The sequence below is a fragment of the Pipistrellus kuhlii genome, unplaced genomic scaffold, assembly GCF_014108245.1.
Source record: "Pipistrellus kuhlii isolate mPipKuh1 unplaced genomic scaffold, mPipKuh1.p scaffold_m20_p_19, whole genome shotgun sequence".
Taxonomy (NCBI): Eukaryota; Metazoa; Chordata; class Mammalia; order Chiroptera; family Vespertilionidae; genus Pipistrellus; species Pipistrellus kuhlii.
Genome location: NW_023425504.1, coordinates 23,031,642 through 23,046,228, shown reverse-complemented (window position 1 = coordinate 23,046,228; position 14,587 = coordinate 23,031,642). Strand labels below are relative to the sequence as shown.

Below are 14,587 nucleotides of genomic sequence, written 5' to 3'. Positions count from 1 at the left end.
GATTGGCGGCATAATATGAAGTTAAGATTTTTACTAGCAATACTTCCCCCTCTCAGTAATAAATTTATAAATTTTAAAAAAATATTTTAGAAAAGTGATCTCAACTTATTTAAATGTCAATTTGTTATAAACTCAAAAATAGAACAATGACAATCCAGACAAATAGAAAATATGAGCCTTTTTTAAAGCTCAGAATCTAGATTGACTTGAAAAGTTTATATAATTTATTGCAGACACTGCCAGTTGCTTACCCAATTTCTTGTCTCCCTTAAACCTGCTTTCTTACTAACAAAACCATAACATTCTCAAGGGAAGCACTGTGCCAAATTTAAAATAACATTCAACTTATGAGGCCCCCTTCAAGCTGGAGATGACCATTTAATATACAATAGTTCTAGACAATGAAACGGAAGCAGAAGTCTACTGGGTAGAGCTATTTGATCAAGCCACTGGAATAAGGTTTTGCTACTTGCAGCCAAATGAAATTTTAACTGATGAATCATCTTTTGAACAAGGTTTTCTATTTAAGAAATAGCATGGCAAAACTGGAAAGAAATTGAGAGACTATTTTTCTACTCTATTCAATACTTTAATTTCTTCATCACATTCACTATGTGAAGTACTTAATTCTCCTCTAACACCTTTTACTAATTCCCTTTTCACTAAGTTTAGATTTGAGTTTTCAGTCTTACTCCATAGGCCTTTTACAATTCTCATTCTGATCTACTCCCTTCTTAGTTTTGTTCTTTGCTTCAGACTTGAACCCTTAATAACTCTATTTCTTCTAAACATTTCTATAAAGTAGCAAAATCCTGCAAAATATTTCCCCAAAAATAAGGGGGAAGGGGATTTTTTCACAATTAATAATGAGCTAAAACTGCCATATTTTTGCAGTACTGTTTTTTACTAAGTCCAGTCACTAATGTCTTTAAATGTGCATTTCCATTTGCCTTTAGCATGATTTGCACCTACTTGACAAGCAAACTCCTACTGAATGGACATTATTATCTTCCTACACTTATAGAAAATCTAGTAGATTGATTGGTAGATGGTATCAGCAAGGTAATTAATGGTAGAGTTTTAGCTGATAAAAAAGGAGTCTAATCACACATCCTGTCAGTAAAAGAGTTTTAAAAATTTAAGACTTCCAGAGATTATTTTTTCCATCTGCTTGAGGTCAAAGACAGATTTTACTGTAGTTATGGGGTTTTTTTCAATGAAGAACTCTGCTTTGAACTTTGAAATTTCTAGAGTGGAACAGCTTTAACTTATGTCTAATTCAATCTGTTTTGATGCAGTTTCCACTAGTTTCCCCTTATTCCTTTTATAGTGAAGCTAGACATCGAATAACTACTCACTCTATATGATCATTAAATTTTACCCATGTATAAGGATAATGCTATTTTTCTGTCAGTAAGTTAATTGCAATTTTCCTAATAGAGGCTATAAGAATCCATCTATACATACATCTATACATATATAATCCATCAATACATATGTATAATTTCTTATACAGAAGCCCCTAAGTATAAGATGGCTATTAACTACCAATAACATAATATATAATAGTTCATCATCTATAAACTTATCTTCTTCTAACTAATCCATTTCCTTTAACTCTTCCCATCATGTAATTTCTAATTTCCTCATGAAGAATTGCTGTTGTTATTAGTAAAATAAATAGTAGTTTTAATTTAGAATATATTTAAAGAGTATATATACATTCCCTTATTTCTGTTTTCCATATTTACAAGTTTAGTGCCACAAATTCAATAGGGAGAGAAACAAGCATGGCAAAGAGTTGGAGCCCCAAAGCAGTGGTTCCATCATAGTATATGAGAGTTGGGACTGGTAATGTGGTAACTGGGAAAATCTACAACAGGGTCAGACAAACTACAGCTAGGAAGTAAAATCCAGTATGCCATGTGCTTTTGTATGAGCCACAAGATAAAACTAAGAAAAGTTTCTACATTTTTTAAAAGTTGGAGAAAATCAAAGGAAGAATATATGAAAATTTTATACATTTCACATTTTTGTTTTCATATACAAAGCTTAAGTATTGTAGAATACAGTCTCATCCATCCTTATATAATAAGAGAGAAATATGCTAATTAGCCATTACACCATGAGGCATAATGACCAACTGCCAAATGACCTGATCATGGATCAGCAGGAGGGTGGGGCAGCGAACTATCGATACAAGCAGGTGGTGGAGAGCTACAGGAGGGGGCAGGGCAGCAAGCTATGGGGGGAGGGCAGGTGGAGCTACAGGAAGGTGGCAGCAACCTACTGGCACACAGATTTGTGTGCAGGGCTACTAGTTTGTTTATAAATTGTCCATAGTTACTTTTGCAATATAACAGCAGAGTTGATTAGTTGTGAAGAGTTCCTACAGCCTGCAAAGCTGAAAATATTTGTTCGGGCCCTTTACAAAAGTTTGTTGAATCCTCTCATCTTCAGTAATCTGGTGGCCTGTTATAAACTAGAGACTATATCCAATTTAAGAATTACACTTAGATTGGTTGTTTTACATATATTAACAGGAATATTATTTTCTCAGGCGATTCTACTGGAGTCCAGAATTGGTCCCAAAAGGTGATGTAGAATTTACTTGTTCTTGGAGATTAGGAAAGAGATTAGGCCCGAAGAAAACCATTTGGACAAAAATGGCGCCCAAAGAGGGGGGGATGGGCTCTAGAATCCTAAAGTACCAGCTAGTGATTTGTTGCTTAATGAAGAAAACCCTAAATCCACTAAGGGATATGGAGGCATTTGATAAATTTCAGCAAGTTTATTGTACATTTATTTGAAAAAAACAATCTAACTTGTTTTCTATTAAGTTCTTTCATTATTTGAAATCTTGACTCATTAATATTAAACTGAAGAGAAAGTTATCTGAGCTGTCATATTTCTCTTCAATATAGAAAACCTCAATGGAAAATCAATTGCTTATATGACATAATTTTGAAAGATGCTAGAAATAACAGACTCCCTTTTCACTTAAGTGACAGTTATTCTTATGCTTCTCCTACTTTTCCATTGTACCTGGTGTCAAAGTAAGGCAGTGTTCTAAGGAGTTATATTTCATCAAAATTCCAGGCTCATACACACAGTAGTAGTATCATTTTGATGAACTGTGGACTTGGTATCATGCACTCCATGAAAATATTTTAAAAGGCCAAAATGCATTAAAATTATCTAAGATGCTTTGCAAATGCTGTCACATTTCTTTTCATATTGATGTGCTGGTATTAATGAACCTGTTAAATTATTGATGTTTCTATCTCTCTCCCCATCCCACTTCTCTGAACTCAATAAAAACATACTTTTTTTTTAAAGAATTTCTTTAAAACCAAAACCTGCTATTATGCAAAAAGAATGGGCCCATTGAAACCGGTTTGGTTTGGTTCAGTGGATAGAGTGTCGGCCTGCAGACTGAAGGATCCCAGGTTCGATTCGGGTCAAGGGCATGTACCTTGGTTGCGGGCACATCCCCAGTGGGGAATGTGCAGGAGGCAGCTGGTAGATGTTTCTCTCTCATTGATGTTTCTACCTCTCTATCCCTCTCCCTTCCTCTCTGTAAAACATCAGTAAAATATATTTAAAAAAACAAACAAACAAACAAACAAATAATGGGCCCAAGATAATTGGAAAGGGGAACTGGCACATATACTTTTTAAATTATGCAAAGAGAAACATTATTAACAGAATCCAGAACTTATTGATACTGTTCTTTTGGGATGTAATCAGGGCAGGTTACATCAGGCTTGGTTATATCAAGTTCACTTCTTGCTCCCACTTGTGGTTAGCATAAAAGGCACATTAAGGAAGTGGGATGGGTCCAGAAAAAAAAAAAAATGAAGCTTCCTGCTTCTTTGTTTCATGTAATATCTCTTTTGGCCTGAAGGTTCTCCTGGAATCAAGAATTTTAGTGAACTTGTTAAGTGAACGATAATTTTTAAAAACAACTTTAATATACTTAAAATACTTAGTATATACTGGATTTACTGGGTATGCTAATTTTAAGGGAAGCAATAATTTTCTTTAAAAAAAAGTTTAGTTACCTACAGATTATAGGAGAAGATTTTAATGGGAAAGAATATCAAATAGTTGGCCTTTAAATGTTTCTTTTCACTTTCAAACTGAAACACAGTAATTTTTAATAAGAGATAGAGGTGATTTCTAAAAGTTATGAACAAGGAAGCCAGACACTTGCCCAATAGGGTAGTCTGCTTCTTCTTCTCCACTAAGATGGTAAGAGCTCAAACAGGGTGGGGATCAAGTCAGAAAAATAAAACCTCTAGCTTCTTGGTTGTATGTAATGATTCTTCTTGGCCTGAAGATTATAGATTCTCAGGACAATAGGCTTCTAATTAATATAAGGAGCATATACTGAAAACTTAATAGCTGCATATTAACAAAGGTGATAACATCAACAAGCAAGCACTGACTGAAAAATTGAACTATTTCCTTTGAGGAAAAAAAAACTATTTCAAAATGACCATTGACTGTCAGGGTTGATGAGCAATAATTTGTGAAATCTTAAAGATTATCTTAGACCCATGGTTTTTCTAAGGAAGTGCCAAGTCACTGTTTGTATCTTGTGAATATTTCTAGATACCATAAATTTAAAATAATATAATAACATGAAAATAATGTGTAGGAGTTGACTGAAGCAACCTAAAATGGAAATTCTACCCTAAGGCTACTAATGCCGCAAATGCTTTTAAAAGTAATATTATTCCAATATACTGGGAAACCTGTGTGGTTCATTGTCATAGGGGTGTCAAACTCAATCAGAGAAGGGGCCAAAATCTAAAATCCAGCCTAAATCGCGGGCCGAATGGTTTACTGAACAGTCATAAACTGTCATTGTGATGGAAACACAGCGGAGTGCAGTGATGACAGCGCGGTGCGGGCCACATTGCAAGGCCTGGCGGGACGGATTTGGCCCGCGGGCCTTGTGTTTGACACATGTGTCATAGAACCTAGTCCAACAATCTAGAAAGCTTTGTCTTTGAAACAAAAAAGTCACTGTAACAACAAAGGAGGAAAAAACTGGGTAGAAAAGATCAGTACCATTAAAACCATGTCACTAACAAGTGAGGACCTGAGAAGCTAAAAAGTGTAAGAGCTGAGAGCAATTAGTTTTGTCTCTGATAAATAGCTTACTCTCAAATCCATTAAACTACTTTTTCTATCTTAGACTACTGAAGAGAAATATTCTCAGAATTACTCTTAATTTATCCCAAGCCAATATTTTAAACTTTCCTAGTATTCTGGAACCTGGACTACTGGATAACTACAGGGACTCTATAACAGAAAATAAAAAAGAGGGGTGGGGGGAAAAGCCAAACAATGATGGTCATGACAGATATGTAAGGCATGATATAAAATGTGGGTTTCCTTACTTCTCTTTTGAACACCAATCTTATTCCAATTTTATCTAAAATAACAAAAATATATACCTTCTGCTTTTAATTTATATAGCCAAAGTACTGCTATGTTAATTGTACATATAACCAATCTTAGATTAGAAGAAAAAAAAAAGAGTGACCATCAAATAAAGTTTACCGGATCAGTTTACAATGAAGAAAACTGGTATTTCACCAAGAGAGAATTATTTTTATTTTTAAATATATTTTATTGATTTTTTACAGAGAGGAAGGGAGAGGGATAGAAAGCTAGAAACATCGATGAGAGAGAAACATCGATCAGCTGCCTCCTGCACACCCCCCACTGGGGATGTGCCCGCAACCAATGTACATGCCCTTGACCAGAATCAAACCTGGGACCTTTCAGTCTGCAGGCCAATGCTCTATCCACTGAGCCAAAACCAGTTTCGGAAGAGAGAATTATTTTTAAAACTAATAGTAACAGATTATAATATTCACAGTAAATAAACATTGGATAACATTGAACTTCATACATTCAATCAATAAAGAAAATTATGCCAGAACTGGTTTGGCTGAGGAATGAAAGGACCCAGGTTCGATTCTGGTCAAGGGCATGTACCTTGGTTGCGGGCACATCCTCAGTAGGGGGTATACAAGAGGCAGTTGTGGATGATTCTCTCTCATTGATGTTTCTACCTCTCTATCCCTCTCCCTTCCTCTCTGTAAAAAGTCAATAAAATATATTTTAAAAATAAATAAAAAGAAAATTATTATGTAACCTGTGAAAGGTAACAGATTATGTAAAAGAAAAAAAAACACACAATAAAAATCATTGCTCTGTAAAGAAGAATTTTAACCTGTTCGGTAAAATAGTATATGGCCTTTTAAAAATGAAAATTAGGGAACATGCCAAACTTCTGTCCAAGATTCTATTATAATTTTAATTAGCAGGATGCACTTTGTAGTTAAAACTTCAAGATGAAAAGCATACATACTGTGCAAATCAAATATTCTGCAACATATTGATGTATTTATGAGATACAATTTGTACCATGGCCAATAATAGATGTCCAGATAAGGCATACTGTTTGCATCTGATATTTTCTAAGAAAAACAGTTTGAAATGTAACCCTAAATACATTTTTTGTCTTTCATTTTAGAAGAACAGTTTATTTTATTATTTGACAAGAATTTCAGGGTAAAGAAACTTACGAAGTTCACCAGCTGCATTTCGACCACCAACTGCATACAGATATCCTTTGAGGGCACTTAGGTGAAAAAAGGTGCGCTTCTCATTTAAAGATGCAACTTGCATCCATTTATTGTATCGAGGATCAAATCTGAAGACTGTATCGACAGCGGTTTTTCCTTTTGTGTCATAATTACTCTGTCCTCCAACGACATAGAGGAAATTTCCAATGACGGCAATGCCATGCTGGTACCTTGGGGCATCCATAGGGGCTAATGATTTCCATTCATGGGACTTTTCATCATACATGCGCAATTCCTTGCTGACAACCAGCTGCTGCCTCAGCACTCCTCCTAGTGTAACCAAATGAGTGGTGTCAGATCGAATGGCAGTCCTGTCTGACTGCATAACTGGCTGCATGTATGGCATCATTTGGTAATTGCTGGCTTCCAAAAGGAGATTCACACAAGTATTGTCAGTTCTCATGAAATCCACGGTTTGCACATAATTAATCAGCTCTTGTGGTGTCATCAGTGGGAATCGTATGTTCTTCATTAATTTTGCAGCAAAGTCCATCCGAGGCTCTTCCAATCGTAGCCAGCGACAGGTAGCCTTAAAGAGCTCAAGTTCAGTGCAATGCTTAAGGCTATTACTGGAAAGCACGAAGGCAAGACGCTCAAAGGGAAGTTTCAAGAACTCCCCAGTGCTCAGCAATGCAGGAAAATTCTTCAGGACGAAACTGTTAACGTATTTATCCACTTCTGTCAGATTGTAGGTGTTGGCAATCCGCCCAACTTCAACACAATTGTCTAAAGTGACCTATTAAGCCAACAACAACAAAAGAAAAAATGAAAACATGACTACTTTCATGACACATCCAGATAACATAAATACCTGTTCTGGAAGAAGAATAAATGATGCTTTTACTGTCCATATAGATGCTAATAAAGGTTTGTAACTAAATACATTAATGATCTAAAGAAAAATTGCAAACCACCTTTACCTAATCCAGTAGAAGGGTGACTAAAAACATATAATCATTCAAAATCAGTAGGTTAGAAGTTACTCTAAAAAAATACACCTATGCTATTAGTTGACTATGGTCAAAATTACAATAAGTCCTCAATATTGTCAATTATTGGAACAAAATTGGAACTGTGGTGAAAAGACATATAATAAAACTAATTTTACCACAAGCTAATTGATATAAACAAGAGTTCAATTCCTACTGCATCTCATCAATGTCGTAATGAAATGATATTATTCAAGGACCTGTTGTATTTTTCTCTCCTGGAAAATGTGTACTCTCCTCCCTCAAGAAATATTAATTAAGTTCTGGCCAGATGGATATTTTGATAAAATAGAGGGTTATTCTATTATAATTCATCACAATCCTCCTTTCATTCATGATTCTTAAAAGTAACACAGCTAGAAGATCCACTAATATAAAAGTTCTAATACTTTATTCTTATACGACAAGGCCATGTATAACAAACACTCAGCCAACATCATAGTCAATGGTGAAAAACTGAAAGCTTTTCCTCAAAAATCAGGAACAAGACAAGGAAGCTCACTCTCACCATTTTTATTCAACATAGTTATGGAAGTCCTAGCCAGACCAATAATGCAAGAGAAATAAATAAAAGCCATTCAAATTGGGAAGGAAAAAGTAAAAGTGTCAATTTTCCCAGATATGATTCTATATATCGAAAGGTTTAAAGATGCCACCAAAATACTATTGAAATTAAAAAAAAATACAGTAAAGTTGCAGGATAAAAAAAATCAATGTACAAAAATCCACTGCTTTCCTATATACTAACAATGAAACTTCAGAAAAAGAAATGAAAAAAAATTCTATTTGAAATTGCAACCAAAAAATAAAATACCTAGGAATAAAATTAACAAAGGATGTGAAAAAAAACAACAACAACAAAGGATGTGAAGGTTTGTATACTGAAAACTACAGAGATTGAAAAAGACATAATAAAATGGAAAGCTATTCAATGTTCATGGATTGGAAAAAAAATAAATATAGTTAAAATGTCCGTATTACCCAAAACAACATACAGATTTAATGCAATCCTGATCAAAATGCCAATGTCATTTTTAAAAAACATATTTTTTATTGATTTCAGAGAGGAAGGGAGAGGGAAAAAGAGCTAGAAATATCAAGGATGAAAGAGAATCATTGATTGGCTGCTTCCTGCACTAGTGATTGAGCCTGCAACTCAGGAATGTGCCCTGGCTGCGAATCAAACTGTGACACGCTTGGCCCCAATGCTATTTTTTTAGTGAAAAGGGACAAAATACCCCAAATAGTCAAATAATCCTGAGAAAAAAATAAATAAATCTGGAGGTATTATACTATCTGACTTCAAATTATACTACAGAACTACGATAATCAAAATAGCATGATATTGGCAGAAAAACAAACACACAAATCAACGAAACAGAATTGAGAGCCCAGAAATGCTAATAAAACTACATATTTATAGAGCAATAAGTGTAATGTTTTTATTGACTTGAGACTTGAAAGAGAGAGGAAGGGAGAGTGTGAGAGAGAAACATCAATCCAAGAGAAGAACACTGATCAGCTGCTTCCCTTACACACCCCTACCAGGGATGGAACCCACAACCTGGACATGTGCCCCATCAGGAAATAAACCATCAACCTTTTGGTGCACAGAATGATGCTCAACCAACTGAGCCACAACAGCCAGGGCTGGGCAAATAATTTTTTAAAAATATATATTTTATTGATTTTTCACAGAGAAGTAGGGAGAGGAATAGAGAGCCAGAAACATCGATGAGAGAGAAACATCGACCAGCTGCCTTCTGCACAGCCCCTACCTATCAGGGATGTGCCTGCAACCAATGTATAATACATGCCCTTGACAGAAATCAAACATGGGCCCTTTCAGTCCGCAGACTGATGCTCTATCCACTGAGCCAAACCGATTTCAGCTGGGCAAATAATTTTTGACAAAGGAGGCAAAAATACACAATGGAGAAAAGAAAGCTTATTTAATAAATGGTGCTGGAAAAGTTGGAAAGCCACTTTTGGAATAAAAGTAGATTACAGTTTAGCTCCATGTATGAATATCAGTTCAAAATTAATCAAAGATTTAAACATAAGATCTGAAACAATAAATTAAATAGACGAAAACATAGACTCTATATTTATGAACCTTGGTTGCAGAGAACATTTTATGAATTTGATCTCAAAGGCAAGGGAAGTAAAGGCAGAAATAAATGGGACTATATTAAACTAAAAAGCTTCTGGACAGCAAAAGAAGTCAACAATGAAACAAAAAGGCTAACAACTGAATGGGAGATGTTATTTGCAAACAACAGTTCCAATAAGACATTAATATCCAAAATATATAAAGAACTCATACAACTCAACACCAAACAATCTAATTTTTAAAAAATGGGCAGAGGACCTGAACAGACATCTCTCCGAAGAAACATAAAAATGGCCAACAGATATATGAAAATATGTTCAACTTCACTAGCTATTAGGGAAATGCAAATCAAAACTACAATGAGATACCACCTCACACCTGTTAAAATGGCTATTATCAACAAGACAGGTGATAACAAGTGTTGGAGAGGTTGTAAAGAAATAGGAACCCTCATTCACTGCCGCTGGGAATGTAAACTGGTACAACATTATGGAAAACAGTCTGATAGCTCCTAAAAAATTAAGAATAGAGTTACCATATGACCCAGAAATCCTTCTCCTGGGTATCTACCTGAAAAACTAAAACACAAACAAGCAAACAAAACAAAAAAACAAACAAACAAAAAAACCTTTATTCACAAGGATATATATACCCCTATGTTTACTGCAGTATTAATCACAGTGGCCAAGACATGTAGACAAAGTGTCCTGAAATAGATGATTGGATAAAGATGTGGTACAAATACACAATGAAATACTACTCAGCCACAAGAAAATATAAAATAATGTTATTTGGGACAACATGGATGGGCCTTGAGAATACTATGCTAAGCAAAAAAAAGTCAGTCAGAAAAAGCTAAGAACCATATGATTTCACTCATATGTAGAATATAAAACTGAAATTCATAAACACATACAACCAGAGGGAAGGTGAAAGGGTTTAGTAAAGGGTAAAGGGGACAATATATGGTGTTGGAAGATGATTTGATTTTGAGTGGTGGCCACACAATGCAGTTATATATAGATCATGTATCATACAAATGTAAACATGAAACCTATATGGTCCTATTAACCAATGTCACCCCAATAAATTTAATTTAAAAAGTGAGGTTTATTCTATTATGGTTCATCTCAATTCTCTCCTCAGTCATGATTCTAAAAATTAACACAGCTAGCAGATCCACTAACAGAAAAGTTCTAATACCTGATTCTTAGATTTATCTTTCATGTAAACAAGCTTCATTCATTATTATTTCTTCATTCATTACTATTAGTTTTGATTCCTTCAAAAGTAATTGCTTATAGAAAAAATAATAATTCAATCAGACAATTATTCTTAGAAGAATTTTATTTTCCACATTATTTATCTGGAAATATAAGCAACTGAAACACTTTCATGATATCTGGAATAGGTGTGTGTACCTCAAATTACTCATGGAGTTTGGTTATTTTTTGGTATCTATGATATGCCATGTAGTTTATCTTAGCCACTATTATTACTCTTAGCATTACTCTAGCTCTGCCTGAAGTCAAAATGAGCTGAGAAATACTTCCCAACACAGAGCAAAATATGCCAAAAATGGAAATCAGAAAAAAGGAAAGGAGCTATGGAGAGGCCCCTCTTCTGCAGAAGCTCTTTTCAATACTCTGATAACTGGCTAGTCAAAAGTGAAAGGAGAAAATTTATATTGTTAATGGTGGGGAGAGGCCTTCATCCCCACGTTGCTCAGAGGAGTGAAATTTTTACAATATCTTGAGAAAAAGAATTTACTGAGACTTACATGGAGAATTAGTAATTTTTATTTTATGTGGAATTAAATCCTTTCCCAATGCCCTGCCATAGGAGTGTAGTTGTGTCTTCAGCAGAACTAAAATTAGAACCAGTGTCCAGAGGTTCATTTCCATAACTGGACAATGTCCAGTACTGCCTTAGGCTAGCTTAGCTTGTGTTCCCCAATGTATTCCATTAGTCCATTGCATGTGGGGACTGCATGGCTGTGGGCCACATGAGCAAGAGAGCCAAGAGGCACAAGACCCAAGAGCAAAAGAGAATGAATTCCTTTGGTTGGGGGATTATGTATGCCCAAGTTTTTGCAGGCTTGCATTGGGTCCACCCATTCTTGCCAATCCACGGTACCCCAGTGATTTGTAAGGAATAGGCTGATGGTTCCCTGGGGTGTATAAAGTTGCAGCTTCCTGGTGAAGTTGCCCAGATGGTCATGCTCATAATGTTTGGACTTCCTTTTGTTCCTTCCCTATTATTAATAACCAGAGGCCCAGTGCAAAAAATTCATGCATGGGGGTGGAGGTGTCCCTCAGCCCAGCCTGCACCCTCTCCAATCTGGGACCCCTCTCACAGTCCAGGACTGCTGGCTCCCAACTGCTCACCTGCCTGCCTTCCTGATTGCCCCTAATCACTTCTGCCTTCCAGCTTGATCACCCCTAATTACCCTTGCAAGCCTGATTGATGTCTAACTGCTCCCCTGCCAGCCTGTTTGCCCCCAATTTCTCTCCTCTGCCAGCCTTGTCACACCTAATTGCCTTTCCCTGCAGGCTTGATCACCCCCAACTTCCCTCCCTTGCAGGCCTGGTTCCTCCCAACTGTCCACCTCTGCTGGCCTGATCACCCACAACTGCCTTCCCTTGCAGGCCTGATCCCTCCCAACTGTCCTCCCCTGCTAGCCATCTTGTGGTGGCTATCTGGTGTCCACATGGGGGCAGGATCTTTGGCCACATGGGGGCAGCCATCTTGTGTGTTGGAGTGATGGTCAATCTGCATATTACTATTTTATTAGATAGAATAGAGGCCTGGTGCATGGGTATGGGCCAGCTGGTTTGCCCTGAAGGGTCTCCTGGATCAGGGTGGGGGTTCCCTTGGGGCATGGGACGGCCTGGCCGAGGGGCCTATGGTGGTTTGCATGGTGGCCATGCCCCCTGGGCAACCCAAGTGGAGGCCCTGGTATCTGAGATTTATTTATCTTCTACAATTGAAACTTTGTAGCCTGGAGTGGAGCCCAGCCTTCTGCTCGCTCTGTGGCAGCAGCCATTTTTGTTGGGATTTATTTATATTCTATAATTGAAACTTTGTAGCCTTAAGTGGAGGCCAACACAGGCGAGGGCTGCAGAAGTTGGCTTCCTCCATCACCAGGAGCAACCCTAGCCTCCTGCTCTCTCCAGCTCTGTCGTTGGGATTTATTTATCTTCTATCATTGAAACTTTGTAGCCTTAAGTAGAAGCCTGGGCAGGCCAGAGGGTGCAGAAAGCTTTGCTTCCTCCATCACTGGAGAAACACAAGCCTCCCTCCTGCTCTCTGTGTGGCCATAGCCATCTTGGTTGGGTTAATTTGCATACTTGTTTCTAATTGGCTGGTAGACATGGCTTGTGGTATAGTGGAGTTTTGGTTGACTTACATATTACTCTTTTATTAGATAGGAATAGCTAATTACAATGGTATCAATATCAGGAAATATAATATTATGCAAGAAATAACTCAAAACAGAAGCCTACCATACAAATGTCTGTGTATGTATACAAACACAGAGATATGTAACAGGCAAAGTATTCAAATGTTTTTTTTTTAATTTAGTCAGGAAATGTGTTCACAAATGTCACATAAACTTCATTAATGCAACTGTATGGTTAAAAGATTGGCAGATAGTTAAGAGAAAACTGGCTAATCCTTCTATTATTCTATTATTTAAAAGCTGAAATGAGACTAAAATCATTACTCCTCTGCATAAAATAGCAGCCTTAAGGTAAACCCACACACAAGACAGATTTATTGCTAAAAATTTGAACTATTTTTAGCAACTGACTTGCTTTACAGAAGTTGCCAAAAAGTTTTAATTGCTTGTTATACTTAATAGCTACTAGTATGTATTAGAAAAACATCTAAAATAGAATTATAAGTCAAAATTACTAGAAAAATAAATTAACCATTTATGGAAATTTGAAATATAGTTAGTTCAACACTGTTCAATACCTTGGATTTCTAAAGTGGTTAATAAAAAGTCCATTTTATTGTAATCCAATTTAACTGGGACAGGTTGGTGTCTCTTAAAATTTTAAACTGTGTAAGTCAAGTTACAGTTAATACCAAATTGCCCAAACTATTAATACCTCAGGTAGAAAAGATTCCTGTTTAGTGTAATACAAGCATGTCAAACTCAAAGGTTAACATGGGCCAAATAAACAAGGTTTAAGTTTATGTGGGCCGCAACAAAAACCATAGCTTCAATTTTCATAGAAATGTAGGTTTATTTTTATAGAGATATACTGAATACAAAGGGCTTAAATAAACAAGCAATCATTAACATAAAATAACAGAACATTTTAATAACAATTAATATTTTTTCTTGAATATTAACTTACCAGGCACCAAATAACTGCACAAGTTAATAAATGTAATGCAAATAAACCTACTTTTCTTGTTCTCTGAAAGCAAAATATTTCCTGTTGAGCACATCAAACAAGTCAGTCCAAGACTAATGACATGGCAATCGGCTGCTAAAATTTTCGCTACTAGTATCAGTAGAGGGAAATGGTGCTTCTGCATGTTAAGGTGCATAAGGGAAATGAATGCAACACCATTATAGTAATCAGTCATTAGCAAACATTGTAGTTTGTTATTAATAAGTATGTATAGCAAGATATTGTAAAAATTAAGTTAAAAATGTTTATTAAAATGTTTCTTACATACCATTATAATGGGCTGGGCTGCAAAAATATTTGTTGTGGGCCACATACAGCCACAGGCCACAAGTTTGACATGCTTGGTTTAACAGCTCTATTTTCTGAGGCAAGTAAGAAATAGCCCTT

General features: G+C 36.0%; 1 protein-coding gene across 8 annotated transcripts in view; it reads right to left on the bottom strand.

Annotated features, from left to right (window-relative positions):
• KLHL13 (kelch like family member 13) overlaps positions 1-14,587 on the bottom strand; it is a 239,134-nt gene that overhangs the window by 4,151 nt on the left and 220,396 nt on the right. For all 8 annotated transcript variants that reach the window (XM_036443430.2, XM_036443435.2, XM_036443431.2 and 5 more), the window contains one exon: positions 6,609-7,404. In XM_036443430.2, the coding sequence (XP_036299323.1) occupies positions 6,609-7,404 (796 nt within the window). The remainder of the gene's footprint in view (positions 1-6,608; positions 7,405-14,587) is intronic.